The sequence below is a fragment of the Sturnus vulgaris genome, chromosome 1, assembly GCF_052056855.1.
Source record: "Sturnus vulgaris isolate bStuVul1 chromosome 1, bStuVul1.hap1, whole genome shotgun sequence".
Classification (NCBI taxonomy): domain Eukaryota; kingdom Metazoa; phylum Chordata; class Aves; order Passeriformes; family Sturnidae; genus Sturnus; species Sturnus vulgaris.
The window spans coordinates 138,802,946-138,819,471 of NC_142243.1; the positions used below are offsets into that span (position 1 = coordinate 138,802,946).

At 37.5% G+C, this 16,526-nt stretch overlaps 1 protein-coding gene across 2 annotated transcripts in view; it reads right to left on the minus strand.

Annotated features, from left to right (window-relative positions):
* RSPO2 (R-spondin 2) overlaps positions 1 to 16,526 on the minus strand; it is a 100,434-nt gene that overhangs the window by 32,942 nt on the left and 50,966 nt on the right. The window contains exons 2-4 of one of the 2 annotated variants that reach the window (XM_014879368.2): positions 12,335 to 12,523; positions 6,275 to 6,418; positions 5,372 to 5,560 (exon numbers count right to left, since the gene is read on the minus strand). In XM_014879368.2, the coding sequence (XP_014734854.1) occupies positions 5,372 to 5,560; positions 6,275 to 6,418; positions 12,335 to 12,523 (522 nt within the window). The remainder of the gene's footprint in view (positions 1 to 5,371; positions 5,561 to 6,274; positions 6,419 to 12,334; positions 12,524 to 16,526) is intronic. The other variant, XM_088178277.1, reaches the window with a different exon arrangement.

The following is a 16,526-nucleotide window of genomic DNA, read 5'->3' on the forward strand; positions in this document are numbered from 1 at the left end:
TGGTCTTTCATTGTTTTTCTAGACTGCCATAGTGTATTAACTATAATAGAGGTACATTGTACTATGGATCTTTTAGATTTTTTAGATTTTTTAGATCCTATGCATGATTTTGAAGTGTGCAGCATTCAGCCAAATACAACTAAGTGAACAGGTCAAATAATAACAAATAAATCAAGAAATCAGCACTTTGAACTAAGCTTTTATCCTGGTTAAGGCTAAACTTGGAAATGCATGAAACAACGGTTAGCAGTATATTCAAAACATGACACATACTTTGCATACAATTTAAACTAGAATAAAATTGGCCAAATGGAGATATTTGAGCACTATAGCAACCACAGTAAAGATTTGGCTTGCTCCTATTCCCTACAAAAACTCATTCCAGCTTTTCTCTAATTCAGAGTAGAAGTCATCAGAAATTTTGCAAAACTCTAACAGGAAGTACACTGTTCTTTCAGCATATACACACAGCAGGTTCTCCATTTAGACAGAATTATTCAGACTGGTCTCCAGTCCAAACATTCTTAGTAGGATTGAGACCATTCAGACTAGATTGTTCAAGAGTTTGTCAAGTCAGGTCTTAGAAACTTCCAAGGATGGTGCCTACACAGTCTACTGGACCAGTCCAGCCAAATGCTTGACAGTCCTCATGGAGGAGGCAACAATTCTTGCTGTTCCTGTTCAGCTATCTGTTCTTGTGGCAACATAGGAGATAGAAAATATGGTGGTTATGTTTTCTGAGACACACCAAGAGAATGCCCTAGCCTTAACTCAAAGGGCAGATGGTGTTTGTAGGTATTTGGCAATGAGACAGAGTACAAGTGCAATGTATAAATTAAGGTCTCAGAAAAGTTGCAACTCTGTCAACATTGGTACTACAATGTAGATGTATCAAAGAGCTCAAAAGAATGTGATCAACTGCCTGATCACAAAGATCATTCGCTGAGTTCTGGTGTTATATTTATTTTAACTGTTTTTTATTTCACACTTCAGAGGAAAAGATTCATTGTAGCTGAAAAGAACCTCATGAAATTCAACAATGTGCAAAGTCCTGCATCTGGAAAGGAAGTACTCCCTGAAAAAGTATGGGCTGGATATCGACTGTCTGGGGAACAGCTCTTCTGGGAAGGTCCTGGTGAAACTTGAGCTAAATGTGTGCCAACTTTGTGCCACAGCAGCAGCGATTACTTCCTTCAATCTGCCGACCTGTTTAAGCAGTGTGACAGCAGATTATAGGAAGTGATCATCCCCCTTTGTGTGACATTCATCAAACCATATCTAGAATCCATATGCAGCTTTGGATCCTGCAGTTCAAGAAAAGAAAAATACTGATAGAGTTTGGCACAGCATCACCAACATGGTCAGAAGCTGAAGTGTTTATCCTGTGAAGAGAGACTGGTTTTGTTGAGCCTGGAAAACAGAAGGCTTTGGTGACCTAGAAGGACTTGGGGATGCTGGTGGATGACAGGCTGGACATGGGCCAGCAATGTGCACTTGCAGAAGTATTAGTTCAGCATAGAGTGATATTCAAGTTTCAGACAGCTCAAAGAACTGCAGTCTGATGAGCACTGAAATAGCAGAGGGCTGCTTTGCTTGCTTCTGTAACACTTACTATGAAAAATTAAATCAACTTGCAGGTTCCTGGAGAGCACAAACAAAAGAGGACAAATTCCTGAGGTAAACATGAGAAACATACAAATAAGATGTACAAATAAATATTTATAGTAAATATATGGGAAAATGCGAGGAGAGTAAGATTTATCAGTCTATTGTACATTTCTAATTGCTGATTTCCCCATCGGTTTTTTAAATTTAGTTTTCTGTCTTTTTGAACTAAAGAGGAGAAAACTCCTTATCAGGAAGACAGCAGCATGGGTAGAAGGTAGCCTGAACAATCCAAGTCCCCTTTGTCTCCTCTCCAAGCCTCCTAAGTCTAACCTCTCAAAGTAGAATTCACATTACTGTCAAGCCACAGGGTAACTTACGTAACATCAACAGATACAGAAATGTGACATTTCCATACAGTAATAACAGTTAAATCAATAACCACTGAAACTAAGAAAATATCTATAAGTAATAAATATGAAATCAATGTTATTCTTATATTGCTGGCTTCAGTAGGAAAGAAGTTAAAAAAATCTCTCACTTGTATTCCAGATTGTATCTCTACAACTGTTCAGATAGTGAGTAAGTTATAAATAATTAATCAAAAACTGGAGCTGGTTATCATCTAAAAATATGAAACTGAAATAGTTAGTAGGAAAACAGAAAATAACTCTCCTTCTACTGCAAATGCATAAAAATCTGTTTTGGAAATTTCCCTGTAGTGTGGACCATAAATAGTAACTTTAATATATACAGAAGTAGAAAGCACATGACAAAAGCACTTTATTTGACCCTATTTTACCAAAAATATCCTGACTTCCTGTGCTCAGCTTAATCCATCACAATCTTCAATCATCTTAGCTGTATAATCCAATACTTATTCTCCACATTTGTTTGAGTTTATGCACTGAGAATATTAGGATGAAAGGATTTTTTAATAGCCTCTCAACTGACATTTACAGGGGATTATGGTTCTTCAGTCTCCCAGAAGCACTAACCTTACAATATTTTGCTCTTATTTCCTCAGTTTAAAAGTTCAGTTACAAAATTCCTAACATTAGGAAACCATCATAATTTTAAAAACACATAATCTCTTCCGTAGCAGCCAGAACCTGTAACCTGTGTCTGTGCCTCCCACTATGTCACTGTGATCAAACAGGCAATAAAACATTTTGGGTGTCTAATGGGGCAACCTGCTAACTGAAAGATGATAAAGGAACAGGGTCTTAGACCAACCCTGTGTGTAGCATAAATTAAAACATACTACAAAGCAGGAGTTGTATACAGAGAAGCCTCTGTGGTTTCCTCACCTGCAGAGATAACCAGGTCTGGGGAAGACTTACCCATGGCACTTAAAATGTCACTAGCACTCTCTCAGGAGCTTCTTAGGTGAGAGAAAGGAGTTTTTACCCTGGGAGATGTTTTCTATAATGGCACAGAAGTAGTTTTAAACACTGTACTCAGTGTGGAGAATTCAAACCTGCAATTTATTTTTATCTCTGAAAAGAGATGCAGGGAATTCCACACCATGGGAGGACAGGACTGTAATCTCTAGGATTTACTAGAGCCCATGAAAGAGTACTATAAGTACTACACTAAATTTGTATTTGCAGCAACAATTTTCCTGATATGTGGTGGAAAAAAAGCAAAGATTTGATCAGAGATCTTAATATAGAGACAATATGGACACAAGGCAATAAATCTCCTCACTCTTAGGAAAGCCACTGCCTTTGAAAACAAAAAACTGAGATATAAATCTTTAAGTAGTGATCTGAATTGCTGGACAAGAGAATTTGAGACAACTTAAGAGAATATGACATAAAAAGATATGAATGTTTGACAGCTCCAAACTAATATAGTAACATGAGCATGATACAGCATCCTTGAATAATATGGCTCACTTAAGAACACTTCTCTAACTATTTACAACAATTTGAATAATTTGTATCCTAACTAAATTATCAAGACTAAACCCACATTTCTCCTTGCTAAGAGATTAAATAGAAGCTAGAGGCTGTATCCATAAAATACCTCTGTTTATACACACTGAGTACATAAATGACTAAATCTGTACCACATGAACTTGAATTGAAAAAATTCTGCAATTTTCTCAAATTTTCTACTGCAAGCTAAACTACCTGCATTAGAAGGCAAATGAAAAGAAAGAAAGAAAAGAAACACTGATTGGAGACTTAGTAGAACTTGACATGGGCCCCTTTTATTTCCTTTCATTTTAGCAGTAAAACATATCCTCAGCTGATCTGATTACTAACCCCATTTGGGCTTCAGAGACTGTTAGGAGTAACTGGATCACTCAGCAGGCTGCAAACACTAGTAAGTGTTGCTACCTTGATGTAGTGGCAGCTAATTAACATTCAAAGATATCATGATACATCTACCATGGCAGTCCAAATCAGTCTTCATTTTTACCTATTCTTCTTTCCTATAGAGATGCTCATTTTGTAGGTTCCATCCTCCAGTGCCTTTGAGAAGTTTATTTAGGTTTATTTAGATTAACTGTGCTGTATGATGCACCCCCATGTGACTATGCCCTAGGTGTGCATCCATGTGTGTATGAATACAGGGAGTGGGACAGGGAAGCAAAGTACATCATAGACTGTCAACCTGGATAACGGAGAATCAACTTTATATACCCTTCCAGACTGTCTTGCAGTCCTAGAGACAAAAATGATGCTTACAGAGATTTAACCCATATCCATAAGATAAAACTCTATGTATAACATACATAGAAGAATGATCAAGCCAAGACAGACATCTTCAACAATCCCAGAATACAAAGCAACTTATTTAAGTACCTTTTCTAAAGCTGTTTCAGGTTTATCTTATTCATTATTTTAAGGCTTTCCTCAGGATTCTTCAACCCTTTATTTCTTTTTTTATTTGTCTGATTTCACAGTTGACCCAGTTGGACTAAAGGTCTCTCGAGGTCCATTCTTTATTTAATCCTGTGATTCCAAAAGGAATGGCATCTTTATCACCTGCTGATCACCCACCTCTCCTACAAATTTTGAAACCTGTTTAAGTGGTCAGGATACATACCTGATAAGTTAAACTTTTCAACTTAAAAGATAAAAACTCTCTACCAGTGAAGTGTCAGTTCGGAGCCTAAAAACCAAGCCCAAATTTGAAACCCTATTTCCTTTTTCACATCAGCATTGCTACTTAAGTCTTGCAACACTATGATAAAGAAATTTGATTTTATTTATTAGGGCAATTGCCATAGGCATTTTCATGCTGAAAATCTTGATATCTATCACTGTTCTGCTTGTATGATATCTATCATAGTTTGGCCTCACTCTACAATATTCAAAAGAAAGAATATGTTTCAGAAAATAGTTCCAGCTAACAATGTCATGTGTCATTAACTTCTTTTAATTTAAATACCCATTACATCAACACTTTGTGTGTCACCTGCAGAGAGGTTTAGAATCATAATCTTTCTTGCCATGTACAGAACAAGTTGTTCTTCCACCATCATTATCATTTCTGTGCTGAAGCTCAAACTGCAACCTGTTATGGTTCTTCCATGAGGCTCCTCTTTGAAACACCCTCAGTACCAGCAGGAAAAACACACTTTCACAGTCTGCTGAAGGACTGATTACTCCCATGCTGAGTGCTTCCCTGGAGTCTCACTATACAGACTAGGACTGATGCAGTATTGCTGCTTTTCAGCCTTGGCTGACAGAACAGAGATAGAATTTGGCCTTCAGCTCATAAAGATTTTTCTGGCATGGGCTACACTTACCTCCTGGACAATGCCTCATGGCCATTTTACACCGTCTGGATTCTGCAATGGTTGGACATGGTATTGTGTCTTTTGCTGGCTTCTTCACAATTTGTCTTGTTCTTGTTTCCAGGCCCCACTTAAATCCACATGTTTTGTTATTTCTGCTGCAAGTTCCCCACTCACTCCATTGACCCACTTCACAGCCTTCTGATAAAGTAGAAGAAAACACAAGTGAGTAATTCTTCTGGTTTTGGGGTTTTTTTTATTTTTATTTTTTTATTGGAATAGACTGTACACTGTTAGAAAGCAGCACTTGACAGTTTTACTATTAGCAGGTAAAAGCTAGAAACAAAATTAAAATCTCTTACCGAACCTGAATCTTTTAGCCAGCATCAATCCAAACAAAAAAAATCAGACCATCGAACAGTATATTTGATATGTTATGACGGTCCCAAATATTGGAAAAACCTTCCTAAAATAATGAGATTTACTTCTTTTCTCTATCTAATATATAGATCCTATTTGATTGTCATCTGGGTTTAAAAACTTCAGAAGTTCACATTTCCATCATGAAAATCAAACAATACTCCTGAAAGAAAGAGTTTTTTCTGATTCAAGTCCTGAAATCTTACAAATTTTGAGTTGTAAATCTTCAAACAATTCTGAGTTGCAAATCTTCATACAAGGTGATTTTACAGTTAAGAACGTTCTGATGCAAAACAGAGTTGCATTCCCAATGAAGCAGTATTTTAAAGTTTCAAAAAATTTAGTAGAATTATCAGTAAAGAAATCAATAATAATTCATTGCGGAATATTTCCTGATAAGAAATACTAAGCATCATCATAAAGTAGTGCCATATTTGAATATGTCCACCTGGCAAAAGAGCTACTTCAGCAGCACTGCTGTGCTAGAAGACTCACCCACACATTCCATAAGCTCTTCCAAGGCTGCAAATCCAGCGGGACATCCTCGGAAGCAGCGGCCTCTGTGCGAGTAAAAGCCAGTTTTGCATTTGGTACAAAAGTCTCTGCTAAAGCAGGAGTCGCAGTTTTCTATTCTGCATCCTAAATCAAAAGCATCATAAGGAACAATGAGACAGCAAAGTTAGGGTAAGACTAGAATGAAGTGACATAGAAAGCAATAAAATAACAAAGCCAGAAATGCTATAATACTGTCATCCTGAAATTCATAGATGAAATTAGAGGTAACTGTGTTTACCACATTTTCCTCTGTGTCCTTTTAATCCTATTTTTTTAAACCAAACTGTAGATAAAACCCCTAGTTTAATTATGTTTGAGTTAATGACATATTTTTTGGAGGAAAAATGTTTAGTATAAATTATTTTCATGTGTAAGTAATTTCGATGAAACTGAGATGCAATAAATTATTTTGGGAAGTATGCATGTGTTGTACGTATTGTCTTCAGTTTATAATTTATTACTGAAAGCAGGATACTTTTTTTTCCTGTGAGTTTACCCAATAAATAGCTGAGTAGATGCTTTCATGTAGTTTATCTGATGCCCATGTCTACACGTATGCATGTGCAAAAAGCCTCAATTTTTCTGAATTTAACTCCTCTCTATTATTGAGGCACTTAATCCACAAAAAGTAACCATTCTTAAATGACTAGGAGACATCCACCATAACCAATAGATTAAAAAAAAAACAACCAAAACCCCCAAAAAAACCAAACCAAAAAACTATTTCCTTTCTGAAATACTGTATTTCTCTGAAAATTTATTAGGAATATGACCTGCAATAGATGACAGACTCAGGTGTAGGCTTTTCAGAAATATCCTATTCTATATTAAAACATGTCAACTTGGAAATGAACTAGCTATCAATGATCATATGTCTACCATACATACCTACAAAAAATACAAGGGCAAAATAGATCAAAGATTAAAAAGGATAAGCTGTTATATTTGGAACAGTAATGATCTTTTTATAATTAATTTTTAAAAATTCTAATCCTTCAGCTAACAAAATTAAATAAACTACACTAACTGTATCCACTGTTCAAACATCTGAAGCCACAGCAAGAAGCATTTTTTATTCATGTCATGCAACAATATAATAATAATTTTGGTCATTCTCTCACTCAATTATTCTTCATTCTTTTATAATGGAAAAGAAAAAGCACAAACCATAAGGTCACTATTCTGAAATAGCAATTAGTTAATATCTCAAATCAACACTTCAAATTTAGCCAATCTTTATGCAACAGATTTTAATATTTATTCTTGATCTTCAGCAGGCCGAAACAGGGCATCCCACAATACTGAAACAGTGTGTGAGTGTGAGTGTGTAACATTCTTTGTTAGCAATTAGGGAAATATGTGTTTTTTTAGATCAGATTTCTCGCCACGTTGGACAACAAATAAGGCATATTGAATGAAATAAAAAATGTATATTTCAAGTGGTGGTGACCTTTGCTTGGTTAAAAGGAATGTGAGCATCAGTTTGAAGCCTTGCCCTGACAAAGATAACCTCTGCTGCCTCTATTTAGACACAATCACGCACAACCTGAATGCTACCAACTCCTGCATCCAGCATTTTTCAAAGGGGTTTTTAAAACTCGAGTTCATATAAGCAGCACAAGTTAGCTTCTTGTTCGCACTTCAATTTACAGGAAATTCCTTAGAATAATAATTTCTTTTCCACAAGGGTTGAACTAGTCCCTAAAGAACAGGATCCTGGTCAACATCTACATAATGACCCTGCAAAATCACTTTCCGAGATTAATGAATTGCAAGGCAAAACCAACTACGTGAACTGCTCTGGAGATACTTAATTGCTAATCTGGTTTTTTTACACTCAAGGAGTACTGCAAGTATTTTTTTATATGCAATGATTGAGTCAAACATCCTATCTGTTTAAATATTCAGAAAAAACATTTGCCTCTTGCCCACCCACCTGAGACACTTGAAAAGACATCAAGGTTTTTACAAATCATGTAGTCCCAATGATAAGATGGAGAACAGAACATTAAAAGAAAAATCAGCATCTTGCAACCATCCCTCACATCCAAGTGACACAACATTTTTTAAACAACATTTTACCTATTGTTTTCAAAAAACATGTTGAGAGTAACACAATAAAAGCTTTGCTCTGTGTGTGGAAGAGGGACTGAAGGAAAAACTTTCAACAGAAGTTACCCTTTGATATGATACAGTCACGTTTGGCAGGTGGAAGCCAGCCTCACTTTACACTGAGGATTCCCTCCATAAAACTATTATTATTTAATGTAAGTGCTTATGTGAATAACCCATATTTAAACATTAAATGAACTAATAAATCCTGTTTCAGTTTTGATTGTACTTCAAAACTCTCATTTAGTTAATATTTTCTGCTTTACCTGCAATGCCAGTTTCCTTTTGTACCATAGCAGAGTCCTTGAGATAATTATCTTTTAGAAGCTTTAGTAGGTGAAGTTTGGGTGGAGTGAAGGTTGGATGAAGGTTGGGTGGAGATTTCCACCAAGACAGTTTGTTTTCATTTTTTCCTATGAAAATAAACTACTCCAAACATGAAAGACCTATTATTTAATCTGTATCAGATGCAATTTAGGGGAAAATACTGGAATTTTACAATATTAGGTATTTTAGTATTAGTATTTTACAATATTAGGAATACTGTAAGAATTCTGAAATTAAAATCTTAATTCATCAGAGTAATATTCATCATAATGCTTAGGGTTATGGAGTGCTAATCATAATAATAATTTAACTGCAGCTGAAGATAAACTAGGAGTGACAACAATCTGACTCTTCTACAATTTCTCCAGTCCCCAGACTGTCCCCATGGCCACGAGATTCACTCCTTCCAACTCCTGCTCCCATCCCTCTGCTGCTCACCAGAACTGCATTGGTGCTACAGGTCTAACTTCACACTGCCAGCCCAAAGTGTCCACTGGCTCTGCCCTGATCTATCATTGACCAGCAACACCTTCTGTGCTAATTCTCTCCAGAATTTTTTGGTAATTGAACCTACTGAGTGCTACAATTGCAATTGCAACAGTCTCAAAGGGTCATACACTCTACTGTACTGCATCAGTATAGTTCAAGCAACACCATATTAATGAAATCTTGCTATTTTGTAACACTGTTAAAAAATTCATTACATTCATTAATGCATTGAATTAATTACACGTTTAATAAATGCTCAATTTGTTTAAATGTTTCTCTTTATCTTGTTTTTACTGAAGGTGAATGGAAGGGGAAATTACAATGTTGGGCCCACCTAACAAATAAGTAGTCCACCAACACTGAAGTGAGCTGTACTTTCTAATCTCAGAGTGGTTTCTCTTCCTAAAATTAGAAAGGTTACTGTGGCCATGGACTAAGTTGAAAGGTTCAAGATAGGCTTGATCCATTAATCAGTCCAACCACCAAACTGACAGGTTTCATCTTACTCTTTAAATTCAGTTCTGTTTTTTCCTCATGAGATTCTCTCTTGTTGGAGAAGTTCAGTTAAAAGTCATTAATTATTAAAAATGTATTGGAAAATTAACAAAGTGTAGCTTGTCTCTTGGGCATTCTTCTACAGAAGAGATTCAACACTTTCCAAGTACATGTCCAAAAGGACTGCATTCTCATACTGCAGTGTTCAAGGTGGAATCATATCCAGCAGGAAACTCTACATTGATTTCTAGAGACAAGCAGTCTCAGATTTCATGATTCACTGTTACTAGAAAAATAGTCTAGAACCACTTGGCAAATTCTAGGCACACATACTGCTTACATGTAGAAAAGAAAATTTGTCTTGAAATCAAAAATTTCCATTATTTTAGAGCTGCTGCACTTGGCTGTGGTATTTATTGTGTTACATTTGGCCCTGACCATGTTTAGATTTTAAAACCAAAACAAAATTTTTCATAAAAATATGTTATATAGCTTCTCTAACAAAAATGGGAAAGTGTTCCAGTAAAAAAATGTTTAAAATCTTTTGTGCCTATGAAGACATTATTAGAGCAGAAATTATTTCAGTTTATGTAATTCAAGTCCTATAACTCCCATACGGATTTTAATATTGCCAAAATTTTTATTATTTTTAGCTGAGATAATACTATCTGAGCAATGGAATCTGTAAGCATACCTAAGAAGGGCAAGTATGAAGAAACCTATTCAATTTTTTGGATGTCTGTTTCAACTCAACTTCAATCAACAAAATATCTGTGTATCCACAATGCTTCATATGTGCAAACCAAGATCATCAAGAAAAAAAAAAGAGAAGTGATGTGTAAATACACCAGTTAGCAGTTACACTAACATAAAAATATACAATACAAAAATCATCACAGGGGAACCAGGACTGGTCCATAAATGCAAGTGTATCATTATTCTCACAGGAGGAGACTGTCAAAGGATGAGGCTGAGATAAACATAAAGTGCTCAACATACATGCTGCTATGGGTTAGATACAACTTGCATTTTGTATTTTCAAAATCAATCCTGTAATTCAGGGGAAAAGGCCACTTTCCATAAGTGGTAAATCAAACAAACAAACAAAAAACCATTAAATTCACTCTCTACCTTCTGCAATTAACTTTTCTATTTTTTTTTCTTTTCAAGAAAGTAAAGAATACAGTGAATACAGCCTCCTTTGCCTTTCTTACAAGCACAGTATATGCTAATACAAATAAATTAATCTATTTCCTAAACCTACAAATATATTCAAAAACCTTTTTACATGGGGAAGTATTTACAGCCCAGTTTTGGAAGGTTTCAAATAGAGAAGTTGTTGAATTCACAAATGTGTTATAGAAATTAAGGCCAAGATTGTAAATTACTTTACAGAATGGATGCAGAAACCATATACTGTCTCATTTAATTTTTTATCAAAACTTAACCACCTGGTACAGATTAGGCAGCACTCTGCAATATTACACAGCAGTTGGGAATATTATATCCATGGAGCCCACGCAGGGAATGGGGAGAAAGAGGTGGGATAGCTTGGGACAGGTCCAAGCATGGCCATAAGTGCTCCTCATCCAGGCCAGACTGCCACTGAGTGACCTCATGTGAGTCCCAAGATTATGTGTGATGTGAAAACCAGCACAGCTTTCTCACAGCTCCGTGCTCCCAATGACAGGGCACAGCATTAGGGGAAAGGTGCCACACATTTAACAGACACTTGATTATTGCAGGAAACAAAGAAAAGCTATTTCTCACTTCAGGTTCTTATGTCAGGTGACCTGATTCTGGTTACACTATGACAAAAACATTCTCCCCCGAAATAGGAATTAGAGGTAACAGCAATGATTAATAATCCATATGAGTAATACTCCACGTATGAGCATATGGAAAAATCGATACGAATCAGCACAACTGCCAAGCAGAGGTGAAATAATGTGAGATACCAGAGCACTCGTAGATTTTAACAGTTAGGCACAAACATGCAAACAGGGAATCTTGTTGCACATTAGCAGGTTGTAAATTTCCAAATAAAATGTTTCACTAAAAGTGAAAGGTTGTTTGTTTGTTTTTAATAGTACATCTGTTTTATTAAATTAGCAACACTTACATATTAAAGCATGTCTGGTGTGAGGTGTCTGGTCACCTGAAATTTGTGTGGGAACAAAAAATATTACAAAAAACCCACCTGTATATCAGTGTTTATACTGACTGGTACCTACATATTAAATTCATTCTGAACCCTTTTTATTTTCATAGAGTGGGAATTTGTTTCCTAAAACTAGGAGTATCTGAGTGAATCATATATTTATTCCCTAAATTACCCTTCTAATTAAACTCAAAATAATAACAACAAAAAAATAGGTCAATTCATCAACTAGTTAATCTGCTGAATGTTATATATCTCAGAATGGGCTGGGACCTTCTTTAGCACAGAAGTTTAAAGATGATCTTGAGACATCTGTGAAAATACAACTCAGTTTCACAACATATCATCTTAAAAACTGAGAATGAATTATGGCCTTCAGACAAAAATGAGTGTAAGGGTTCAAAAAAACCACTCACTTGAGCATCTGTTCATGTCTGGCGTTCGAAGGCCGTAGTACCCCGACGGGCAGGAATGCAAGCACTCCCCGTACTGCCTCATCCCTTCTCTTCGCAGGAAGAAGAACAACTTGTGTTGGCATCTGATGCACCCATTATCCTTTGAACAAGATAAGCAACCTTTGCAAATTGGATTTGGTCCATAGTTAGCTGCAAAATAAGAAGATAAATTACACTTTAAGATCATTTGAGAAGTATTTTGGCTAGAGGTTCTCTATCCTCTGAAGTGCATGACTACAAAAAGTTTTAAAAGGAGGATTCTGGAAGTGCACTCACTTTCAGACATTTGTGCTGGCACTGAATAAAAAGAAATGCAATCTCTACATTTTTAATTATATGTAGGGCAGTTTAATGATTTTATACACTAAAAATACAGGCACAGGCAAGCAGAGACCAAGCTTTATAAAATTCACAGTATAAAGTAAAATAAAAACGCAATGCTGGAATCTAGTTTGAAGCTGGGGACATAAGCACACAACAGCAACAAAATAGAAGAACTTCAGCACTCTTATATATGCACATGGAATTATGTGCCCATGGAAATTGAGCAACATCACTAATGCAATTTCTGAATTGTGAAGTGAGCAATATTGAGTACAGAAGCCTCTGCAGAACAGGTACAGCACTAGCAATGTGTGCTGTCCCCTCACTCTCAGGATCCTAGAACAGCTGTCTTCTTGCAGACTCTTCTTGATCTGAGTACCAAGACAAGTTTTTCAAAAAAAAGAGAAGCAGTTTTAAGAGCCTTCTTCTACAATTTTTTACCCAAAATAGGCAGAAAACCATATGCCATTACCAAAGGAGCACATTTAATGCAGGTTACCATTTTAGGTCCCAGCTGCTGTGCATTCAAGACTATGCTCTGATTTTGTTGGATTATGTTCTTTTTTTCTTTTAAATTACTTGGCTGATAACTGCAACACAAACTCCAGCCACATCACTCTTTGTTCTTACAAGCTTTTATTATTCTGCCTTTCTGCAAAGTTGCACAACACTCCTCTGTCCCCATGGGCTGTCCAGTCCTTCTCAGGTGCTGGGTCAGCACAGTAGGTTAGCAGAGAGAGGATGACTCAAGACATTCCTGAAACCATCATAACTTCATAGGTCTGTTTTAAATATTAAATTGGCTACAGGACTTCACAGAAATTTGCCAGTTCAAACCTGGTTTACTGAAAACAAAAGAAAAGTATTACGCAGCAAAGGAAAATGTCTTTGGGGTCTCAAGAGGTTTTTAATAGAGGCCACCCAGGGAGCAGCTCACCAAAAGGGCCCATGTTTAATTGTTATATTTTTAAATATTTAAAATTATTCATACCCTTATGTAGTGATCTGGTACTTTTACCTTGTATGGCTGGATAACTGAGGTTGTTCAACTGATGACTTCATCAGCAGAGTCAGGAACAAAAACAAGGAAAAGCCCACCACCCTCTGGAACCAGTAGCTGATAGGCTTTACTCTCACCTTCACACATCTGCACACCACATTCCAATTCCCTCTCTGCTCCCATCCCCCACACAGGACTCACTAAGTTCAGCATGACAGCATTCAACTCTGATCTTGCACAAATAATCCTAGTGGGTGGCAGGCAGGACAACAAGCAAAGCAATCTGGTGTGAAACAGCTCAGGCAGTGGGACACTTTCTGAGTGTTGGAGTCCTCTGGTACCAGTCTCACTAGGTGAGATCTTGATGGGAAAAGAATGCTTGCCCTTCTTGGTATATGTATGATTCTTCAGCACTCTGTTAACCCTTTCGTAATGAGACACCCTAAGAGACCAACTGCTTTACATTCCTAAAACAGCTGCCATCTCCTGTTTCCTAAAAGTCTTGAGATATAACTTTTCCTACACTTCATCTTGTAACTATTTTTATTCCCAACCCACTTCTTCAAAGACATACAAGAAGACAAACAAACAAGTGATGAACTAGGCATGGATGCATCTCTCCTCTTACTGTTGGCAGGGATTGCCTTACTGTAACCACATCAAATAATATGTGACCATGTACTCCAAAGCAATTGTTGCTTAACACATGGTGGGCAACCCTGTAGACTTCTGACTTCTCTTTTAGTCTCCTTGGATGTCACTCTCAGTAAATCTTCACCTCCAGCTTATTAAAGGTTCTTCAGAGAAGTCTGTATTATAATAAAAGAATTAAAAGGAAAAAACCAAAAGCAAGAATGCAAAATGCCTAAACTTCTTCACTACTCAAGAGTGTTTTTTGGAGTTCAAAACAGCTGAGATCATGTATATGATTTTGACTTAGGGCCAGGCCAATTACTGAGCAGCATGAATATTGCTACAGGCTACTATATACATATCCATCTATATATATACACAGAGATATTTATATGGTACAGATATATGCTATACATATGGATATAGCTAAAGAGAACAAAACAGCAGACCTGCTAGCAGCAGACAGAGGAAAATTGTCTCAAAGGGACAAAACGATCTTTCCACAGGAGTTAGCAGGGCTCACTAAAAGAGCTTTAAAGAGACTTTTAGGGAGAAAAGGATAAAACAAGGCTCACTGAAGTCTGAGAGCAATATGCCAATGCCTGAGGGACAGGGTGTTAGCAAGGTCTGTCAGTCTGCTGTCTCAGTGGAGGTAGGGGTAACTTTGGTTCTCTAGAGCTTAGTGATGGTGAGGGTTGGATAGGGTTGAGTGTTTGTGAGTAAGAATTGGGGGAAAGCCAACAAGGCAGGTATCATGACAGGAGTCTGTGACAGAAACCCTCCCCAACCAGGAGAAAGGGGCAGATAAAATATTCTTTTAGCTGGGAGAAGTCTAACAATTACCTTTGTTTTCGTGGGGAGCTTTAACATACCAGATGTCTGTTCAAAACACAGAATAGCAAAGAGGAAAGAGCCTAGGAGATTCCTGGAACATGGAGGCACGTAACTTCCTGACAGGATTGGTGAGGGAGCAAACTAGTAAAGGTAACTGCTGGACCTGTTGTCTGGGAATGGAGAAAGTCTTGTGAGGGGTGTGGTAGTTGGAGGTCACTATACTCATCTTAGGCATAGTGATCACCAAATGGTAAGTTTTTGGTTCTTGGTGAAGTAAGGAAGGGGGTCACCAAAAACTTTACCTTGGGGCAATAGAGTCCAAGAAGGCTAAAAAGTCTTCAAGAGGGAAATCCTAAAGACATAGGAGCAGGCTGCTGCCACATGCCAAAAGACAATCCAGGAGGAAAGAAGACTAGCTGAACAGAGAGTTTTGGCAGGAACTCAGGAAAAAAAGCAGAGTTTATAACCTTTGGAAGAAAGGGCAGACTATTCAGGAAGACTCCAAGGATATCATGAGGTTATACAGAGAAAAAATTACAAGGGCCAAAGTCCAATAAGAACTTCATCTGCTAATTCCATAAATAACAGTAATAATATTTCTATAAATACATTAGCATCAGCAGTAGAGCTAAGGAGAATCTCCATTCCTTATGGAATGTGGGGGCAAACAGTGACAAAGGATAAGGCTGAGGTACTTTTTTCTTCAGTCTGTAATGGTAATAAGTCCAGTCTTTTTCTGGTACCCAGCCCCCTGAGCTGAAAGACAGAGCAGAAGGACACCTTCATGAGCCATGGGGAAATGGTCAGCAACCATTAGACCCATCCAACTTTATATGGATGAAATCCACACAAGGATACTGAGGGAGCTAGTGGAAGGTCATTCACTGGTCAGCCAGGGAGATTCCAGCTGACTGGAGGTTGGCCAATGTGACACCCATCCAGAAGGGGAGTCAGAAGGAGGATAAGGGAACTACAGGCCCATCAGTCTGACCTCAGTGCTGGGGAAGGTCATGGAGAAAATCACCTTAAGTGCCACCATGCAGCATGCACAGGACAAGCATGTTATCAGGCCCAGCCAGCACGATATGAAAGGCAGGTCCTGCCTGCCTGACCTCATCTTCCTCTATGACAAGGTGATCCACATAATAGATGAAGGAAAGGCTCTGGATGTTTCTACACGGACTTTAGTAACCCCTTAGTTACCATTTCTCACAGCATTGTCCTGGAGAAACTGGCTGCTCATGGCTTGGATGGCTGTACTCTTCGTTCAGTAAAACACCAGGCTGGAATGACTGGGCTTAGAGAGTGGTGGTAAACAGAGCTAGCAGCTGGTCACCAGTCCAGGGCTGAGTACTGGGGCCA